General features: G+C 45.6%; 1 protein-coding gene across 1 annotated transcript in view; it reads left to right on the plus strand.

Moving 5' to 3' along the window:
- LOC133349237 (zinc finger protein 40-like) overlaps nt 1–20,187 on the plus strand; it is a 96,328-nt gene extending 76,141 nt beyond the window's left edge. Inside the window, 5 exon segments of the mRNA XM_061562562.1 lie at nt 6,378–6,526; nt 14,619–14,794; nt 15,935–16,042; nt 18,019–18,359; nt 18,361–20,187. Coding sequence (XP_061418546.1) covers nt 6,378–6,526; nt 14,619–14,794; nt 15,935–16,042; nt 18,019–18,359; nt 18,361–18,738 — 1,152 coding nt within the window. The 3' untranslated portion in view covers nt 18,739–20,187.
- The last annotated feature ends 1,219 nt before the right edge of the window (nt 20,188–21,406 follow it).

Below are 21,406 nucleotides of genomic sequence, written 5' to 3' on the forward strand. Positions count from 1 at the left end.
CGATCCTGACCCTGACGCCTGCTGCTGTATATTTGGAGTTTGCGTGTCTCTCTCAGCATCATCACGGTGGCTAGTAGATGTTAACTACCTCGCCTGGTATACAGGAGGTCGTGGGTTCGATCCTGATCCTGATGCCTGCTGCTGTATATTTGGAGTTTGCGTGTCTCTCTCAGCATCATCACGGTGGCTAGGAGATGTTAACTACCTCGCCTGGTATACAGGAGGTCGTGGGTTCGATCCCGACCCTGACGCCTGCTGCTGTATATTTGGAGTGTGCGCGTCTCTCTCAGCATCATCACGGTGGCTAGGAGATGTTAACTACCTCGCCTGGTATACAGGAGGTCGTGGGTTCGATCCCGACCCTGACGCCTGCTGCTGTATATTTGGAGTTTGCGCGTCTCTCTCTCCCCGTGGTCGTGTGGATTTTTGTCCGGGTCCTCCGGTCTTCCCCTCCACATTTAGAAGCACGCGTTTAGAGTGTTTGGGTGCTGTAAATGTCTACACGATCAGCCACTTTGTCGAGCTCGCATTTATTGCCCGGTCGCTTCTGACAAAGAGCTACGTAGCTCAGTGGGCCTTATATGAAGAAATAGTTAGATAAGGTCTCTTGTTTGGCAATGTTGTACCTCGTGATGGTTGGGGGCCAGGCGGCTACCGTAAAAAAAAATCCCCATTGTGTCTTCAGGTGCTGACGTGGCGTTATTGCGTAAGAGGCCCAGCATGGGGAGAAGAAGGACCCGACCCATCCCGTGGTGGGATAACGATCCTGTTTACATACTAAAGTGACATCATGTCCCATCCAGTTCTTCTGCTTATGAGGGCACAGTGTATAGGTTCCCTCTTGTGTACCACTGTGCATGCGGTGGTGGATGTGCAATTTACCAGCTCTCAGACAAAGCAATGGAACGGCTAAACCATTTACAACTGAAGCTCCGACAGTTGATGTTTATGGGCTGTACAACGAAGACGACTTTGTAGGGTTTTGCCGTTGTGCTGTCAAGTGTGTTTTCGGGTTGTTACCGCATGTTTTGCACCGTAACCTATATATGTATGTTGAACTTCTTTTGCACCGTACACATCCAACTGTGCTCATCGGAGGTAAGAATAATATCCAATGTTCTGCCCCACGTGCTGGGAGCCATCTTCGGGAACGGAATTGAGCAGCTTGCATTCTCCCGTGGGTACCGTGTTGCCGGCTGCTGGTGTCTGATGTAGGCCGGCCGGACAACATGCGGTAACAACCCAAAACACACGAGAGAGAGAGATCTCTGCTTGTATTTGTATTTATATATATACACCTCCCAGCGTGAGCAGCAACACCATGGCATAGTTCATTTGAGCTCGGGTGACAGATAGTGAATCGATCGGTAATTAAGAATGGTTTGCCCCGAGTATGCTACGCTCATGGCGTTCCATGCATTGGGCTGCGTAGGGCTATTATTATGATTCGGCGGCATTGGCACACACACTTCTTTGAGTTATATTAAGGCACACAAATGAGACAAGTGGCTTAATAGATAGGTCGTTATAGCCACTAATGGCATCTTCACTCTGGGCTGTCTTTTTAGGGACTGAAATCCCTTTGGATTTAAATATATGCCTAATCAAGGGACTGTCGCAGTCTGAATGCTAAGCAAATCAAGGCTGCTGGGTGGTGATCTGAGGCTTTAATTAGCTTGAACGACATTACTGTGCGCTTGATATTTGTTGTTGAAACACGTTGCCAGTCACTGGAACGTCTGGTTTCAATTGCCAGAGAACAGTCACTGGTGATGTTACTGAATGTATCACTTTGATGTGCAGTACATTTCTTGGACTTTTTTGATTTGCAAAGAGTAAGGACATTGATTTAATTGTCTTGCAGTGTAAAATTCACAATTGTAAAATTACCCACAACTATGTTGTAAAAACTGCAATATATATATAAATCATTCCCTACACAATTACCGTTATCCAGACCCTCACCGAGGGGAAAAAAATATGAAATTATTCTTAATTGTTTTCGAGTGATTAAATAACTATGAAGTGCCACAAATTCATCACATTTCTCTCAGGACCTTTGAAGTCCTTGCCAAGTGCCATGCCAGAGTGTTGTCATTTGTCATTCAGCCACCCGGCTGATTCCACTATTTTCATTTAAGTCTAAATTACTTTTCAAGTCTCTTCATTCTTTGCTCATGAGCGGCAGTGACTCCCTTTGTTGTTTGAACATTGCTTGAGTTATTACCAACATCCGCTCAGCTCTTCGGTGACTCTTGCGTTACTGCAGAACATTGTTGATGATCGAGGGTGACCCACCCATTGCTAAACAGTCTGAGTTTGTGTTTTGTGAAACTTGAAAGGTCTGACTCAGTGACTCATAAAACAGTGCCAGTGTTTTGGAAACCCGTTTTTTTTTTGCCAAAGATACCGAGTGCTATCGCAACAGATTACTTGCAGAAGGTGAACATAAATGTTATTAAAAGTGATATTTATTTTTTATTCTTAAGATGCTGTCGTTTTGCAATGGTCAGCAGGCTGGACTTGCAAACCCAGAGCTGGTTGCCAGGTTCGATCTCTCGGCACGGCAGTTGAAATAATGGGAAAAGGCTGTGACACAGCCGATCGCCAGCGAGCATGTGGTGGGGTGGCGTGTGGGGACTCCCTCCTCTTCCAAGATGTTTGGCTGGGTAAACAACCCTCTACAGGGGCTCTATCGAGCTCCTTCTAGTGGAGGCCCTTCCCGTTAGCGGTGGCGTGAGCGAGCAATTTGCAGGGCTTGCATCTTTATCGTTTTACTGTCATAAGCTTATACAGTAAAACCTTGGATTGCGAGCATAATTCGTTCCGGAAACGTGTTTGTAATCCAAAGCACTCGTATATCAGTTGTGATCACGTGACGCTCGGCAGACAAAGCGTATACACGTACTACTCGTATTGCAAGACTTCGCTCGTTTATCAAATTAATATTTATTTTAAAAAATTGTTCGTCTTGCAAAACACTCGCAGACCAAGTTACTCGCAATCCAAGGTTTTACCGTACTTATACCTGTATGTATATACGTGGAACTTCTTTTACACTGGACGTAGCCAACCGTGCAAATTGGAGGTGTATTTATTAAAGTTGCCGTATTATTTTTACATGGACAAATGGGACTTTAAAATGGCCCTAATATGAGGTGGCTGGATAGGTTCATGCTCCTCCTGCTGCATTGTCAGTGTTGCGCTGGCACCACTGAGATCCTCAGTTTGAATCTGGACAGCCACCCGTTATTAAATTATAATGAGTTGATGATCTCAGCCTGGTCTCAAATGAATACACATGAACAAAAAAACAATATTACATTTGTTTTTCATTGAGTTCAGCAGTTTCAGCCCTTGGAACTAAAACATTTCTGGTTGATTGCCACGCAACAGAATAACCTCTACAGCGGGGCACATGGATAAGAGACAATTTAATGCGTATAACAAGTAGTGTTGTGATCTCACATTCCAAAGAGGGTTCTCTAACAACAGGCTGATGTTACACTACTTTCTATAATGGTTACGGATGGAATTTTTTCATCGCATGACATGATGCTGATGGTAACACATTCCTGCTGAGGGAGCTGGTAGGAACGTTGGGTTGCTCGGTCAATGGCCAGGGTCAACGGCGGCGTGGTGTATTCCGCAAATATGCCCGACTGTGAGGGCGGGCACAAGCCGGCGTGAGTAGGTTAAACGTTGAGTTTTATAAGGGCACCACAGGGTGACCCAGCCCCTCCCCACCCAGCCCTACCCCTGCCACCCCCCACCCAGCCCCTCCCCACCCAGCCCCACCCCTGCCACCCCCCACCCAGCCCCTCCCCACCCTCCCCACGCCCCACCCAGCCCCTCCCCACCTTTCCCACCCAGCCCCTCCCTGCACGATGGACGGACACAATAATCCCCTGTGAGCTGGTGGATCCAGTGGGTTCCTACCAGTATAATGACCGTTTAATTGGGGAAAATATTTTCAGTGTTTATCTATTGTAAGGTTAGTGTAGTGAACCTGGTCCGGTGACGGTTCGTGCACCACACCATTTCTTGGCAACCAGAGTTAGATTCCCGGCCATGACTAACCTGAGTGACAATGGACCTTTGAACCGGTCTTAGCCCCCCCCACCTCTACCTTCGGCAACGTGCGCTAACCAGCATGGTGGAGTGTGAGTGGTGGATTAACAAAGGCCTGTAAATAATAATAATGATGGATTATTTATGATGTCAGCATGAATTTTATATTTTATATTGAAAACAATGAATATCTATATACACGTGTTTGTATATTATTGTGTATATATTACGGATATTTCCATGCATTTACAACGTTGATGTATTTGTGCCAATATTGTGTGGAAAACCTGTGCATAACGTCCACCACCAAATCAGCACTTGTATAAAGTATGTAATGATTTAAAACGATAAATACAACACATGAATGTGAGAACAGTTTCCACTCAGAAAATGTTTCTTACGTTCGAATTGATTTCTTATGATCGATTTAAAACTTTGTTCTTTGCTACCCAACCTTTGCCAATGCAAACACGTCCATGTGTGAACTGTTCCAGTATTTTCAAGGCAAAATATTTTGAGCATTCTCTCATCAACTTTAGTTAAAATATTCTGGCTACCTTCTCTCTGTAATGTGAAAAGAGGCCTACGACTGAATACACATCATGCATCTTAACAATTTGCTTCCCTCTCGATTAGATGAAGTGTCATAATTCAGGGGTCTCGATTCGATTCAAGAATATAAATAATATACAGTATTACATTGTGATGAATGGAGTGAACTCTAGTTGCTGTCTGGGTCATATTAACCCATTAGATACAATGCGTATGAATACATTAATATTTTACACCCACATTTATATGCATGCACTCAGTAGCATAACGAGATTATCAGCTCAGAGGGTGCGACAATCGGTGAGGTAGGGCCCCCATTATTTATTTGATTTGTCTCCCACTGTCGCACCACTCATCGGCACTGGATTCGAACTTGACTCTGGGATCCGCTTATTGGGAGTGCTCAAATGGCAAACGTTCATTCTTTGGTTCACCGAAACGTCACTGACGTGGCTTCCAGTGAACGTGCTCCCGTGGAACGAAGTGTGCCACCTTATTACACCTTCCCCCTATCGCCCTGACCACTATGACCACTGTGATATGTTCTGCTCGTCTACCCGCTTAAACTATGACAACAACGTAGAAATCGACGTACGATGCGCAATTTGCCGGAGCCAAACGTTTTACTGCTCTAATTAAATTGGAAAAAAGGTAGAAAGTAAATGAAAGTATTGTGATAAAAAAAACAGATTTAAACCGCTTTTTAAATAAGTGTTTTGTTCTTTTACACTGTTATTGAAAATATTTCTCACAGTGATTGTCAAGGAGGACCCCCCCCCCCCCCAACTCGTAACTTTGGTCACCAGCGGGCAGAGGTCGCAACCGGGTACCCGATACCCGTACCCTACCCGATACCCGGCTACCTGTACCCAGTCGGGTAACGGGTACGGGTACCCGTTTGCGACCCTGGTGCGGCCGGGTATGGGTACGGGTAGGCCGTGAGTCACTGGTGAGTCACCGTTTGTCACTCATTTCCCAACGTCTTGTCTCTTCTCACAATTCAAGATCCTAGAATCAACCCACCCGCGCCTGCAACATGGCTTCATCCCAGAGGTCGCAATCGGGTACTCGTACCTGTACCCTACACGATACCTGGCCGGGTACGGGTAGCCGGGTATCGGGTAGGGTACGGGTACCCGTTTTCGACCCTGGTGCGGCCGGGTACGGGTACGGGTAAGGAATCAAAACCCGTTTGCGACCTCTGCCAGCGGGGGCCAAAGCACCCCCTGCCCCCATGCTCGTTATGCTACTGCATGTGTTTTATTTGTGAGTGTAAGATAGGTTTTAAACGGCACATCTTTACAGGCCTCATATTTATGATGCAAGGCGAAGTTTCTAAACACTGTTTTAGTGTTCTAGCTTGATGTATTCATTGTATTTAGACTTGTCACAAATCAAAATTTCATTGGATTGGATTTCTTTCACATCTCTCCGGCTTGCATGAATTATGCTGGGATAGACTACACAAACACACATCAGCCTTACTTAAAAGCGTTCCTGCAACATAATTTAATGAGGCTAGGATGTAACAAAGACACGAACGCACATTCTTAACCTCTTCGTAGCATTGTTCCAGCACCTTTGAATCACATTGGGATGCAATATACAACGATGCTGGGATGTAACGCCACTCCGTAACACCGTTCCTCCGCACTCAAGGGCCGTGTGGCCCCCTCAGCACACCTCTCCGTTGTTTCCCGTTACCGACACCCGAATGTGTGACCGGCAGGGCCCATTTTCTGCTCCCTTTTCAGATTTGCCAGGTGAAGGACGAAGGGAAAGCCGCACCCCAGCAGGCGCCGGCCCACCAGGGGAAGGCGCCGAGCCTGGACGAAGCGACGGGGGAAGGGGGGGGAGACGGCGCTGTCCCAGAAACGAGGCGCGTCAAAATCTTCGAGGGAGGGTAAGCGTTTCGTGAGAGAAGCTGCGAGCGCCAACAATTTTGTCGGAACAACTGAAGCGACGCTTTGTCTGAGGGTTCTTCTGTGTGTCGGTCTGGGCAGCTGCCTGTGGTTAAACTGCGTTTATTTTTTTTTTCATTTAATGGTCTCAGTTTCGTTATCAATGGCACAACGCTTCAATTGTTTGTTTAAGTAGGACCTCGTTTTGAAAGATACGTGTGTTGCAGGTGAGTAGGCGGCAAACGCCTGACTCACCTGAACCAGACAACAAGCACAAGCTATGTGTCGTGGCAACATAGGCCATTGTAGGACTTCATGCGTAGTTCCATGATGCATGCAATTGACTGGGTAACATTCACTGTTTATGATAATGGTAATCTTGTGCTCTGTTGTCTTTTACATACAATTTATTTCCACTGCACTTTTTTTAATATATCGCTTCATTTTGACCGAGAGCCCGTAAAAACAGATTAATCTAATCAGTCATGTACAGATTAAATTCATGGGCTGCTCTTCGCGTCAACAATACAAATAAAGAAAGAAAAAAACTCAACACACTCGTCAACGACACTGTGGCCTTAGAAGAAAAAATATATAATCGGTTGACGTTTCGGGCAACGGCCCTTCTTTGTGGAACTTAAATATAGAGGCAAGAGACATTGGGGGCCTGATGAGAAATATTTTCTAACATTTTACGATGACCAGTTTTCAGACGGACATTAATAGTTACCTCATGGCGTCTATTTTGTGCTGCTGCTGCTGCATCACTTCCACCTCACCAAATACTTTAATTCAGACGTATACAGTTCTTCACGCCATTCATCTATTTGAGATTATGCTTTCATGTCTGTTAATTGTCTGGAGATACCTTTGTATATAGAAACCACTTTCCAAAACCAAATAGTTTTTGTGCTTCCTCTATAAAAGAATACATTCCCTAACCTCTTGCCAAAAACAGGCCTTGTGGCTGTAGATAAAAAAAAAACTCGGTCCAAGGATCATTGTTATTTTAAGCAACTTATCCCAACATTTTTTTATTGTATTCTGGTTGAAGCCCAAATACAACAACCTTTTTTTGAAGTTCACTGTTATCCCAGTTTTATCACTTAAAAAGGTTTAGAACTTCAGACTACATTTGCATTCAGAAGGCTGATTTCAGCTGCACACTGGGTTTTTTTCTTTGCTTTGGGATCTAATTTTGTTTATCTTGTGGAAGCTGTGATTTTTAAAGAAAACTGGAGGTCTGGAATTATGTTTTTTATTTATAGCTTCAGACACGGCTTCTCGTGATAATGTGAACAGACCATAATCGGATTTGCAGAATGGGCTTTTCCCTAGATTGGCTGCTTCCTGCTTTCTATATAATAATGGTTCTTTGTTTTCCAGGAAAGTTTTGGTGAGTTCGTGGACTCCTATGGGAGGAATTTGCTTTGGGAGGTTGAGTAAATGCCTTGAGTGTTTGGCGTGCGTAGGAAACCAGAGTACCCATGCACAAGAGAATAGCACAAAAACCTGTACCCAAAGGTCAGAAAGCTGCTTTCCATTGGCCACCTTTGTAGACATCCCTCGAGACTGAGTGTCTGGTTGCCCCACCAACCCAACATCAGCAATTCTTAGTTTTTCTAAGGTTCCGATAACCTCACTCAATCAAAGGAACTAATTAAATCCTCTCTGTTACACCTTAAATGGTGCTGTTGCTAGCCACTTGGAATTTTGGGCACTTCGTTACTGGTGCAATAGAGGCGTGCATCCGATGCTGCTGTATTTTTGCATCAGGGCAGCACGCTTCACCAGGTGCAAATCTTTCCTTGCGAGGCCTTGAGGGCTGAGTGCAGCGCCCGTCTCAACGTCCACCCCCCCCCCCCGCTTGTCTGTTGATCGTCGTGTTGTCTTACTCCACGTCAGCGCCGTCGGGCGCTAAATTTAACAAGACCCGTCTGAGCGCCGTTGACATCATCGCGGTCACCAAGGCTTTTGGCGTCGTCGTCTGGCACAGCACATATCGTACGCGCAGAGTTAGAGAGGGGGGGGGGGGGCTTCCCTTCTCCCATTGCTATTAAAATATAATTTGGTTTTGTTTCGACATCTATCCCCGTCGTCGCAGGGCAATAACGTTATTTTGGAAAACTTGCACAGGGCTCGGAACCTCGCCACATGCCACACGGGACAATGGAGATAGATGTGAGGTTTCCATTGTATTTCAGCGACGTTGTTATGGTAACACCCATATTGGTATGAAAGAATCACTGAACTCTTAAATGGAAATCACGCCGCTGAGATTATTTTAAGTCAAAGAAATTAAGATTCAAATGAAACGGATAAGCCATCGGCGATGGCATCTAAATGACATCAATTAGGCAGCACATTCTGCTGACATTGCTGCTAAATTTATTCTTTTCTACAATGCAGAATGAAAATGATAATCACGATAATGCATATTATAATAAAAAATGTTACAAACTGTATTTGACCTTAGTATATTCTTTATGGGAAATGACAACATGGAAATTCTAATTCAAATTAAATGTATTAAACGTTGGGTACTTTTTTTTGCGACATCTTGGAAACAAACATTCATCCTTTAGGGGACAACAATGAATGTCACAGAAACTATTTCAGCAGCATAATGAGGCCCACATTACAAAACTAACCTTGCCATGTTTGGACAAAGATAGATGTGGCCAATTTGATTTTTTATTTAAACACTTTTATATTTTCTCCAAAGACCCGATAACATTTACATAACAGAACACTCTATGCCAGATTTTGTCCCTGGAACGTTACAGGTTTATTACCAGTTTCGATCTTCTTAAAGCCTCTGTGTTCCTGGAGGTATTATTTTTAGTGGTTTTGTAATATCAAATAAAACTTTTATGTTTGTAACAGATACCATAGTTTCCCAAACAAATTTAAAACAATGCCACTCCCCCTTAAACACAGGTGCAGTTGATTTAAATTGTTTCAGTTGGATTGACCGCTCTTACCGATGCCTTAGTCACAATCGTGGTGGTGGGGTAAAATAGCTCTATTGTGCCGAGGATCTCACATTTGAATGGGACGATTGCAAACTTTCCGTGCTGCGTTTCCAATGCACATGTTTGAATGGCCACACTTGGAACTGCTGAAGCCACAGAATAGGGTCAGGCTGACGTGCACATTTATGCGCTTAGTTTGTGCTTCCACTTGGAGAGCCTCTTGAGAGGGTACCTTGGCCTACTCTTTAACCCTGACCAGACGTCGTAAAAGAAGTTGCAGCGCCCGCACTTTATCCCACAACACGCGACCTGCCAATTGACTCGATGGAAAAAATAATTTATTTCGAACTGCCTTTTGTATTTAGTTTGTTCTCTTTCTCCCGCACCTCCGATTAGCACTGTTGGCTACTTACGGTGCGAAATAAGTTCAATATACATACAACAGTGGGTAACCCACTTATACTGCTGGTAGTGTTTCAACTTCCGCGCTGGGAGATCAAATTGAACTGGTGACCTCTGTATCGCAAGTCCCCAGTGTGTTAACCATTACACCATGGCAGCATCCGTGTGTTCAAAAGGTATTAGGGGTTGTCCCCATGATGCAGCGTGGCTAAGGCATCTTGTAACCTTGTACGACAAGCAAAACTTTATTGCAGGGTGCTTAGTTTAGGAAGTAAGTCCTTGTTACTGTGAGGAGCTGGTCAAAAATAATCCCCTTTTTATTGTAAAACTGAAACAGGCCATAATTGGTCTCAGTTTGTCAAGCCTCAGGGGAAACTAAGAATATATTTTTTCAGAGTGGGCAAAAGAAACAGCATTGCGGTGTCTGTCACACGCCATAAAGTCCGTTAATCAGCCATAATTCTTACCAAATCGCCCAAAGCATGTGTGACATAATGCTTTCGTAGGTCAGTGTTTATTTTCATAAGTGCAATGTCGCAGAGCGCACACCACATCGTAATTTACGGTTTCCAAGAGAACTACAAGAGATATAATTTCACTTTGTTTTGTCGTTCACTCTCCCTCTCTCTTGACCAGCCCATGAGTTCTAAATACACAGTTACCTTGTCACCACTTGGGATTGACGCCCTCAACTCAGGGATCTAAAAACCGTGCACGAGCATTTGAAAGTTCAGTTGCTCATGTTCTTTTTAGTCAACAAAGGAGTTGTCATTTAGATTAATTGGCTAATTCAATGTAAACTGATGTTACAGTTTTCAGAGGATTTAAACTACCGTTTTATACCATGAAAATATGTTACAAGCCGTGAACGTGGTGAGCTTTGATTGCTCTGAAATAATTGGAATAGTTTTTGGAGCCATTCTCAATCTACTGCTATCCTTACTCAAAGTTACACCCTCCTTTCCTGGCACAGCTGTTTTCCATTTGAGGTTACTCATGCACATGCCTTGATTTCATTGCTCCATCTCCCCTTTGCTTGTCCCAAAAATGACGATTTTTCCCTTTTCGTGGGCGCTTTTCCATCACTCCAACACGATTTGTCAACTTTTCCAACCACATGTTCTCCCCGGGCCATCTTGTTTATCTTAGTACCGAGCATGCTGCCTCAAATTCCTGTTGTATTCTTGAACCTTCCTCTCTTTGGCCGCTCTCAAGTCTGCGTCTGTGTTGTGGTGCGTATATCGCATGCGACTGGCAGAGTGTACGTAATTACAAATTGTATTCCTTCGTTCTCTTGTTCGTTTTTTTTTTCGAAGGTGCATCCAGTGTTGGCAAAATTTCTCCCTTTTCAAAACTTTCCCGTGCTGATGCAGTGGAACTTGTGCTCATGACATCACTCGACTTTTCAACGAGGGGGAAAAAAAAGTCGGGGCGTTGGAAATCAATTAAATAAATACGAAAATAAATAAACCCATCTTAAAGCCGTCCCAATGTAAATACGAAGCACGTCTTAACTGACCCTGATTGAGGCTTGTTATTTTAAACATAGCGCGTCCTCGGGAGGGCTCATTCTTTGTGCCGAGCACAATGATGATGTCAGCGCGGGGATTAAACGGTCGCCGCTGCCGTAGCCGCACGACGCCCGCCCGCTCGCGCGTGCAACTCGCTCAGCAACAGCACTTGTTTTTCCCATCCTCACCGCGCAAAATCTGCCGTGCGGGCGTGTGCTATGGCTTTTATAGATACATATATGCACACGCACACTTGGTCTTTTCGCCATCGTCAGCCAGCCTCGGTCAGTCCACTGAGCTTCCGCCATCTCCCGCGATCATGCGATGTAACAATCCACCCATCATCGCCTTCGCACAAGCTGAATTCATCGCTCCACCTCATCGGCGGGCGTGCTCGTGGGCACGTGTTCCATTCCTTGGCTGCCGCTCCGTCATTACACTCTTGACCTGCCAAGTGTGCCTGTGTTATGATACGTATACCATATTATGAGTGTTTAATACGAACTTCAACCACCGGGTTTCTTGGTGTACAGAAAGATATCGATATAGACTCCTCTCTTGCTGCCTGCATCTCCAACTCTTCCGGTGCGTGACACCTACGACCAAATCATGCGTGACACCTATGACTGGTTCACCCTGAATGCTCCCGATCTCATGAAATCTCAGAAGTAAAGTCCGCGTTTCGCCTGTTTAGTAATTGGCTAATTATTCTCCCTCCCGCCATCATGTCTGGGATTTCCAAGACCCGAAGGCTTGGGCTCTGTGGCGCTAGCCAGGAGAATGCAGTATGGCAAAGGATTATTTAAGCTTACTTGTGCGACTGATTTGTGTATTCTGGCCTCATATGTGTGGGTTTTCCCCGGGCGCTGAATATATGTACACATACAAGCGCTTAATAACAAAAACTCCCTCACCGTCGTCGGTGTTAGACACGACCCATTCTGCATGGCCCCAGGCTGATCTGAAAGCAGACTGCTGGTGAGACGGAGTCTTGGGGCATAGAGGAGTGTGGTTGGTTTTAACATGGCGTGTTGGTGTGTTGGCAACTGCTGTGGGCAATGAAGGGGCAGGCGTAGCGTTTCGGAGGCTTGAACCGTGAATCTTCTTGGCCCAGGGTCGAGCGTGTATAAACGTGGCGGTGGCGTGACTTCTTGTGCTGATGTCACATCCTGCTTGCTGAACAGAGCTGGGAACGGATGCGAAGGCGTTGCGTGAACGAGGCCAAAATCTCTGCCCCGTGGTCCCTTGTTAAGGAGTGCAGTTACATGGGTTATAGGGCAGCGTTAATATTTTAATTTACTGGAACCAGACGGGAAAACAAGTCACAATGGCAGTGATAATAGTTGTGGTTTAATCAGTGGAACGGCCTTTATATGTTTCTTTGTGGAAAAAAAAGATTGGCAGCAGAGCATTAACATTCTCACGAGGTGTCCTAGTATAAGCGTGACGGTTACTTGCGGGTGGAAAACATTGGCTGGGCAGTGCGTGTCTCTCATTGTTCATCTTGAGCCAGTCGTGTAAACGCAATGGTGCATTGCTAAAGATGGAACCCAGTTCCTCCTTAACGCCAACACTGATGACTTCCACACTAGTGCTGGAGCATGGCAGGTGGTACTAATTTTTCTGACCCCAGAGGGATGATCGTGAACTAATTGAATCCTAGCTGGATTTGAACTCGCAACCCTTTAACCATGAGCCCATGACTTTTACCAGTGAAGTCGCTACACGTGCAAACCCAGTTTTATACTGGGTTTTTAGTTTTTGCTGGGATTCCAACCGAGGTTCTCAGCAATGCTGGCTTGATCCTACGCAGGTGGTTATAACCTCCCCCTCTTAAGCCGCACGTCTCAAGTGTCACTCATGCCCTACGCATTGTTTGCTTTATCATTTAATTTATTTTTAAATGACATCACCGGGCGAACGTGGCGGCTTGTCCTCGGGGACCGTGGCGGACACCTGCACCTTTTTAATACCTTTGACCTGTGTTAAAGTTTATGGCCGTAAACGCCCTGGTTTAGGAAAATATAAAAAATACATCTCGCTGTTGTAGAAACAGGCAGAGCGCCCAGTGTTTGCTCTGGAATGCCTGGCAGAGGAGAGATTTTAAATAGCCCAGCGGGACACGTTGCTGTGATGTCACGCACCGAGCAGACGTCCGGATGTGATGGGAGATGATCGGGAAGCTCTTTTTTTGCACTTCTAAATTCGAACCGTAACCAAAATATCAGCAAAGCCACTTTCCGGTCCATTTCTCCACTGAGGCCGCTAAGCACTCCGGGGAGGGGGGGGGGTCAGTGCTTCGGTTCCCGCATCCGCCCAGTAGTTGCCACACGGCCACGACTATCGATGCGTTTCGTCTGCTCTGAAGTGGACACGAATGAGCAAATGCGACTTTGTTCGCAAGAGGAGGCCTTTGTGTTTTCAGTGCCGTGGATTACAAATGTGCTTGCAACCTTAATGCAAATATAGTTTCTACATCACAGATGTGAGCTCTTCCTCATACACTCTTGAAATAAGTTAAAAGGGTATATTCAAATTAAATAGTAATTTCATAATAACATAGGCCTGGACAAGTTAGAACAATATAAAATCTCCATCCTGTGTCATCGATCTCTATCTCAAGGTCACCCCCCCCCCCACCATACCTCTCCACCCTTCTCACTCCACCGACCACAGCAAACCGCCACGTTCTACAGAGCACGGCCAATAATCTGCTCATCGTACCCAGAGCCAAGGACTATGTTGGCTGTGCGGTATTTTTATGTAGCTGCACGAGCAACCGTCCGGAACTTTCCCCACTGCAGATACGTAGCATCCAAGCACCAGCCACCTTAAAGCAGCAGCTCTTAAGGCTCTCATCTGTCCAGGCTGTCACCTGTCCAGGCTCTCTCACCTTGTTCAGGCTTTCATCTGGTTTAGGCTCTTATCTGGTTCAGGCTTTCACCTATTCAGACTCTCACTCATTTAGGCTCTTACCTGTCCAGGTTCTCACCTGTTTGAGGCTTTCACCTGTCCAAGCGCTCACCTACCCAGGCTCCCACCTGGTTCACGCCGGCATATGAGGGACTTTGAGCTGTGGCTGCGCACCTTCGAGTTCTCGATCGAACGTTGCGAAATATGTGCGCGTTACTAGTCGTGTTTATTATTCAACCTACTACTCCATTACAAGCTGCCCTCTCTCTTTCTCTGCCCATGCTCACCACCAGGTACAAGTCCAACGAGGAGTACGTGTACGTGCGGGGCCGCGGCCGGGGCAAGTACGTGTGCGAGGAGTGCGGCATCCGCTGCCGGAAGCCCAGCATGCTGCGCAAGCACATCCGCTCGCACTCCGACCTGCGGCCCTACCGCTGCAACGTCTGTCGCTTCTCCTTCAAAACCAAAGGTGAGCTCGGGGACCCGGAGGGAGTGAGAGAGCACGAGCGAGAGAGACGTCTCCATGCCAGAGAGAGCCTTGAGACTGCAAGCCTGTTTCTCAAGGGGGAGCCGAGTTGCACGCAGCGGACAGACTCAAAACAGGGTACGGATGTCTGCTTCCCCAAACACGCTGCACCGCGAGCCCTGCACGCCTTATCAACGCTGGACTACAGCCCTGCACTTAGACCCTGCACCACAGCCTGGCAGCATTGATGCGCCGTCGGGCCAGCACTTTTATGAGAGCCCTCGCCTGCTTTCGCACCACCCCTTCGTGCAGCGTTCCAGCCGTGATGGGTGCTTGCAAAGCAGCAGCACCTGCTCCAACAGCCTGTGCAGGGTGCAAGGGGGTATGAGATGCCGATCACCTCCCGAGATGGGGGGGGTGGGGTGATAGCGGCGGGGTGAGGTGGTGGTGCAATGAGAAGTGCTAATTATGCGGTGTCCCGAGGTCGATATTCTGCTGTGAAAATAATCTGTACAGGGTCTCCCACGTGTAGTTTGCCTTAAATGAGTGCCAAGTTGCAATGTGTGAACATGAGACAAAGGGTGGCTGGGTGTGCGGTGCTGATCATTCCACCATATTTTGTGTACAATGCCAGTCTTAGTAGGTGCTCGCTAACAGTGGCTTAACCCCGACAAGTCTGTCATGGCTATACATGGGATCTTTGTATTTTGTTTGTATGATTCCATGTGTGTGTGCGCATGTGTTATCTAGAAAGTGTGTGTGTGCATGTTTGAGGATAGTGTAGCAGTTTTGCGCTGTGCTATGAACCCGACGACTCGAGTTTGATTCCCGCTCATGGCTAACACCAGTGACGGTTATCTCTATCAGTTCGGAGCCTCCCCTAAGTCGACTCGGCCTCAAATGAGTACCTGGTACGGTGTGTAACAACATTGCCACAAGGGAGACAAAATTGTTCGGGCGTGGTGCTGGCCACCTCACAACCCCCTCTTGTGCCGAGCCGACCTTCATAGGTGCTCACTAACATCACTTGCCCCTAGAGTCTGTTAAAGCCATCTTGGTCTTTGTTGCATTACATAGAAAGTGTGTGTGTGTGCGTGTTTGAGGGTGTCGTGTGGCTAATTCACCACTCCTTTTCTGTGTCAGGGAATCTCACCAAACACGTGAAGTCCAAGACTCACAGCAAAAAGTGCGTGGACACAGGAGTGACACCATGCACCTCCCTGGACGAGGCGGACGATGACTGTGACGCCAGTAAGTGCTGTCTGTTCGTGGGACAGAATTGCTTAACGAAAATCCGCGTGAAATGTATTTGAGTGATTAAAGATCATTTACAATCTCTTATCTCTCTCCCAAGTCTCAAATCTATCAGGAAATAACTGCTGGGGCTTTTGTGGCCAATTTGTCTTTGAATATTTCCAGTTTCTTGACCTTTTCAATTTGAGAAGGATGATATTTTTAATGGGAACTTGAACCCTATGAATGGGCCCTCAACTATTCTGCACTCGACATGTGGAATAATGCACAAAAATACATCTGAAATCCGGGATCTTGATACAAAATTTGATACGATCCCATAAATAAATATAGGATTTCACCAAAAATGTGACGTTGCACGAAGTGACGTCACCTTGATGGTATTAGTCAGAATTCCACAAAAATATACGAAATTCGAGCTATAGTAAAAAACAATCTGAACAAAAATGAAAAACTCATCCCAACTTACTGTGCCACTGTTCCAGTGGTCGGGTCTGGAAGACCGTCCTGTCATCATGTATATTTACTTAGAGATGATAAATTATTGCTGATCCCTTTTATGCAATACAATGTTAAATGTTCACTATAAGGTCATGCAACAAAAAGAGCTTGTAAGTAAACCAATGGACGTCATGCCCGGTTGTGTACATTAATTGAATGTGTATTCTTGGGTCTTTCGGTAAAGTCACGTAGATAGGTTCAAAGAAAATAACAAAAAATAACAAAAAACTACGACGTTTCGATCGCAACACAAACGGTCACCCCCCTTTTCCTGAAGACGATCGAAACGTCGTAGTTTTTTGTTATTTTTGTTATTTTTTGTTATTTTCTTTGAACCTATCTACGTGACTTTACCGAAAGACCCAAGAATATGAATTCCTGCAGTCACGAAAGCTTTAAGTCAAGATTTAGTAATTGAATGTCACTATTTTGGTGCAGTACTGCCTCCCCTTGGGCTAATGTTATTATTGCAGATGCAAATGCAGTGCCCTGCTCGGAACACTTTTTCAGCAAATAGCTACGGAGTGAACATTTCACTTTTGCTGGAAACAAAAACACACAATGTAGCGCAGTCTAGTGGATGCGTTACACACAGATCTTTGCACGACAGTAGCGAGATGTTAACTTAGTCGCCTTGTACGCAGGAGGTCGTGGGTTTGCAAGCGCTGGCGGAGCCAGTGGGTGCGGGGGGGGCACGTGTCCCCCAATGATCCGATCGAATTCCCTAATTTCGATCAGATCATTGGGGTTTATTAGTAGTAAATCGGCATTTTGCGACCCCCACTGCCACCGTGTAGCATTTTGTTACGTGCCAGGGACTCTATGAGATGATAGGACAATAGTCGGAGTCCATAATTGGCCATAAGTAACGGCAAAGCAGTTATGAGTGACTCACAGAATTGTGTGATGCCGATCACACAACGCGATTCGCATTTGACCCTCGATCGATGGCTGCACCATCGCCGCACACGCGTCGAATAAAAAGCAAGGGACAACTCCTTACTTACTAACAACTCCTATCATTTTTCATTGCTGGAGGGGTTGCCCCCCTACCTGAAAATCCTGGCTCCACCATTGTGTGCAAGTTCTCTTTGTGGTGGTTGCATGGTTTTTCCCCTCCACATTTAGAAACTCGATATTTGGCTGCTACTTTCCAGAGGCAACCTGTGGCCAAGTTGCTTCTGGAAAAGAGCGAATAGTGCAGTGGGTTTTTCATAATCTTTTTCAGTTGAAGACAAGAGTTTACACGTAAGAGATCATCTCACAATGTGGTTTTAGGCCCAGCTGCCTTGAGGAGCTAAAATGGGGAGAAAAAAAAGGCTTTAATGTTTGCCTTAAAACCAATTACACTTGCACGATGCATTCGCGTGAACAATGAAAACAAGCGCAAATGTGTGTCCTTGTCCTGCTGCCCTTGAACTTCGAGAGAGCTGTTCACTCCTCCCAATCAACAGTCTATGTTGTCATTGCAGGCGGGTACGCCGAGGGAGAGAAAGGCGACGATTCTGAGGACGACAACGATAGTGACGATGAAGACGAGGAGGAGGAGGGCAGCATCGACTCGACCGAGATCCTTTCGGTAGCATCCGCATCCCAGGGCTCGGCAGCTGAGCAGCACCCGTCCGGCAAGCCACCACGCTCGACAGGCTCCAGGTCCCCCAGCGAGTGCCCCGCGGACAAGAGCCCGACCGGGACCGAGGAGGCGCACCGCGAATGCGACGCAGGAAGACCCGAAGCCAGCTCCCCTCGCTCCCCAAGCCTCTTCAGTCACCTCCCCCTGCACTCGCAGCTTCAGGCAGAGCGGACCTTGCTGCCCTGTGCTGCAGGTGGGCAGCGGCGGTGCCGGCTGCGGCGGAGGAAGCTCACAGCTGCTCGCGTCGACCAATGCCGCCCTGCTTCCCGCTGTCCCAGAATGCACCATCGGCTTCGTGAGTAGCAGTGGCATCACCTCCCTGCGCTGCTTGCCTGTCATGTCCCTCCCGCTCGCTACCAAGATTTCCACGGTGAAGGCCCTGCCCCTAATTCCTGGACAAATCCCACACCTGCTCGTGCCAGCAGAGGCCAGCGGTGCAAGCGGCCGTGCCGCAGTGGACAGCAAGGGGCAGGACGCAGCGCGGGAGTGCCGGATCTCGCACAACGGACATAGTGTGGCTGTCACTCTGACCAGAGCTAATGAGCCCACGGGTGTTTAGGTCATCGGGGTGAAGATGAGAAATCTATTCCGTTCTCTGGCACCACTGAATTAAGTTAATTGTAATTTTTTTTTGGCGTGTGTACATAATTTGTTTTTCCCTTGTTTTTTGGTATTGCCCGCTTTAATGCTTTTTTATCTCCTTTTCAGCACCTTGTTTTTAAATGCGATTTTGTACTGAAAGGTTATATGTACATATGACTTGTATGGGTGTTTTTTTTCTTCTTCAAAATGTTATTTACTGTTAAATTATACAGATTGCTATTTCCATTATGACAATTGCACGGGGTCGTTTTAATTTTGGTTTGGCAGTTACCCAACATCTCCAAAGTTATCATGTTTGACGAGTTAAAAATAATAGTTCTGGCCCCAGAGGCACAATGGATACACAAAAAACATCAGGAATTTACGTTTAATTTAATGATTGTTAAAGTTGAATATGCACCATGTGTTTTCTTTGACAACCTCTCTTTTAACACGACATGTGATTGTGTTGAAAGGGGCTCTATCCTGGAGACACCAATTTGGAGTAAATCTACTATTTGATTCTTCTGGGTATATTCCCCAGCATCCCAGCAATGAGCCTTTGCTGCCCGCTGGCTTTTCAAATTAGGCAATTTTCGTAAACCTTACGCCTCACCTGAAATTGCACAAATACGACGTTAATTGGTGGTACAACAATTTTTTCAATGCACATCCTCTAAATGTGATTGCGAGAAAAAACACATTAAGTGCCTTAGATCCGAATAATATTTCTTTGTGGTCCTAGGTGAACTTGAGGGAACAAACCTCACACGTTCAGGGAAACAATCAGCAATATTAACTTAAGTACTGTTTGCAACCATTGTCGTGATTACTGCTCTTAAAACTGCTCGATCAAATGTTTTATAATCAAATACATGACAACCTGTTTAATATTTACTACAAATGTAACATTAAACATTGTACATTTTGTTGCTCTTGTTTATATTCACAATTTTAATGTGACATTGGACCTTCGGTTGTTATTACGGTTATTGTTTTGTGTACGAGGACGGAGGATACATGTTCGTGTAAATGCAATATTTCATGTTCATTTTTATGAGAAAAGTGTCCTGTGGACTATTTTCACGCGAGTAGAAGAGAGCTGCAACAAATGAAGCCAAATATTCACTTTCATTTTCCAGCGTTGAGCAAAGAGATGTACGTCAACACATTTTCGCCTTCAAAAACGTAGCTTTGCTAAAACCCAGACCAATTTTCACTCTGTCTCACCGGTGTTACTTCAACTGAAACAATTTACATCAATTTAAAAGCAATAATCCATATTATCACCTTTATCTCTCTCTCTCTCTCTACTTTGATACTGTCCTTAATTCACGCCCAACCAAACAGTGATGCACTTACACACTTGGGTTGCCGCGATATAATGTTTCATGATATGATATTAAATTTCACGATGTGAAAATGATCACGGTATCAGTTGCCCCTTGACTTTGTAATTGTGATTCACGTTATTTTTCATCACGATGTTGTGCATCAATGTACTTCAAGTATGATTTATCGATTGCTTAAAAATTATTCGGCCACAGCTGAGAACCAGACTTCCAGAAGTCTTGCTAAACTTTACATCTGTACACCTCATCATGCTTATAATGCACATGCTGTTATATAATCACTGCTGTCAATTTATCCAGAAAACATTTTACAAAGCACAAATTTAATGGGCAACAGCTAGTTATTTTTTATATTTTGTTCGTGATTGTGAACTTTAATTACTGTTATTTTATAAACATTTTGTTGGGGACAAAATAAGTTTGTTAATATACTAGCAGGCCACACATGTGACCATCCGTCCCTATTTTCAGCCAGCCAGCCAGAGAAAAACTTGTCTATCTAATATTGTGTGATAGTGTGATAGCATATCCTGTGCATTTGCGTGGGATACACGCACGGGGGTGAGGGGGAGACATTCAAGAACCTGGTTCAACTTCGTGGGATGCAGCTTATGACATCACGCAGTGACGTCACCACCTCGCACACACACTTCCCCGCGCCAGCCAGCAAAACTTTATTTCAAACATAGTATGAAAGTGAGCAAAGCACAATATGAGGCTATTGAGCGAAACGAACAATGCGATTATCGGGCATCTTTCAATAAATCGTAATATTACCATATCGTGGCAACCCAACTAAGCAAACGGCATGCTGAGGCTGTGTGACCAGTCGGTTGGCGTTTGTAGAGGTCGTGGAAAGAACTGGAATGGTCATCACGAGAGGCTGCTGGGTTTTTTTTCTTTTGTTTGTCGTCGCAACTTTAACAGACATTTTGTTGTCTCGTTCCACGTCTTACTCGATGGTAACTCGTCAAAGTGTTTTCAACGTTTTTTTTTTGCTGTTCTCCGATTGGTACCAACAAAGAGCACTTAAATATTAAGCATCCGAACACAAGTGTGCAAACGTTCTGCATCTGATGTGGCCAGCTTGTTTTCCTGATGCACAGCAGAGGAAGCATGTACAGCGCACCACAGAAGCACGGTTTATGCAGCAGACGAAACACGATGCTGGCACACTGGTTGCAATATCACTGGTCAAAACTGTTGCCTAATGTGAAAAGCCGTGCCCTCAGCTGCTCTGGAGACCACAAGCTTCCAAAAAAATGTATAGTGTCCATTCAGGTGTCATCCATG

The sequence above is a fragment of the Lethenteron reissneri genome, chromosome 29 (genome assembly GCF_015708825.2).
Source record: "Lethenteron reissneri isolate LAM-NWPU_2019-01 chromosome 29, ASM1570882v1, whole genome shotgun sequence".
Classification (NCBI taxonomy): Eukaryota; Metazoa; Chordata; class Hyperoartia; order Petromyzontiformes; family Petromyzontidae; genus Lethenteron; species Lethenteron reissneri.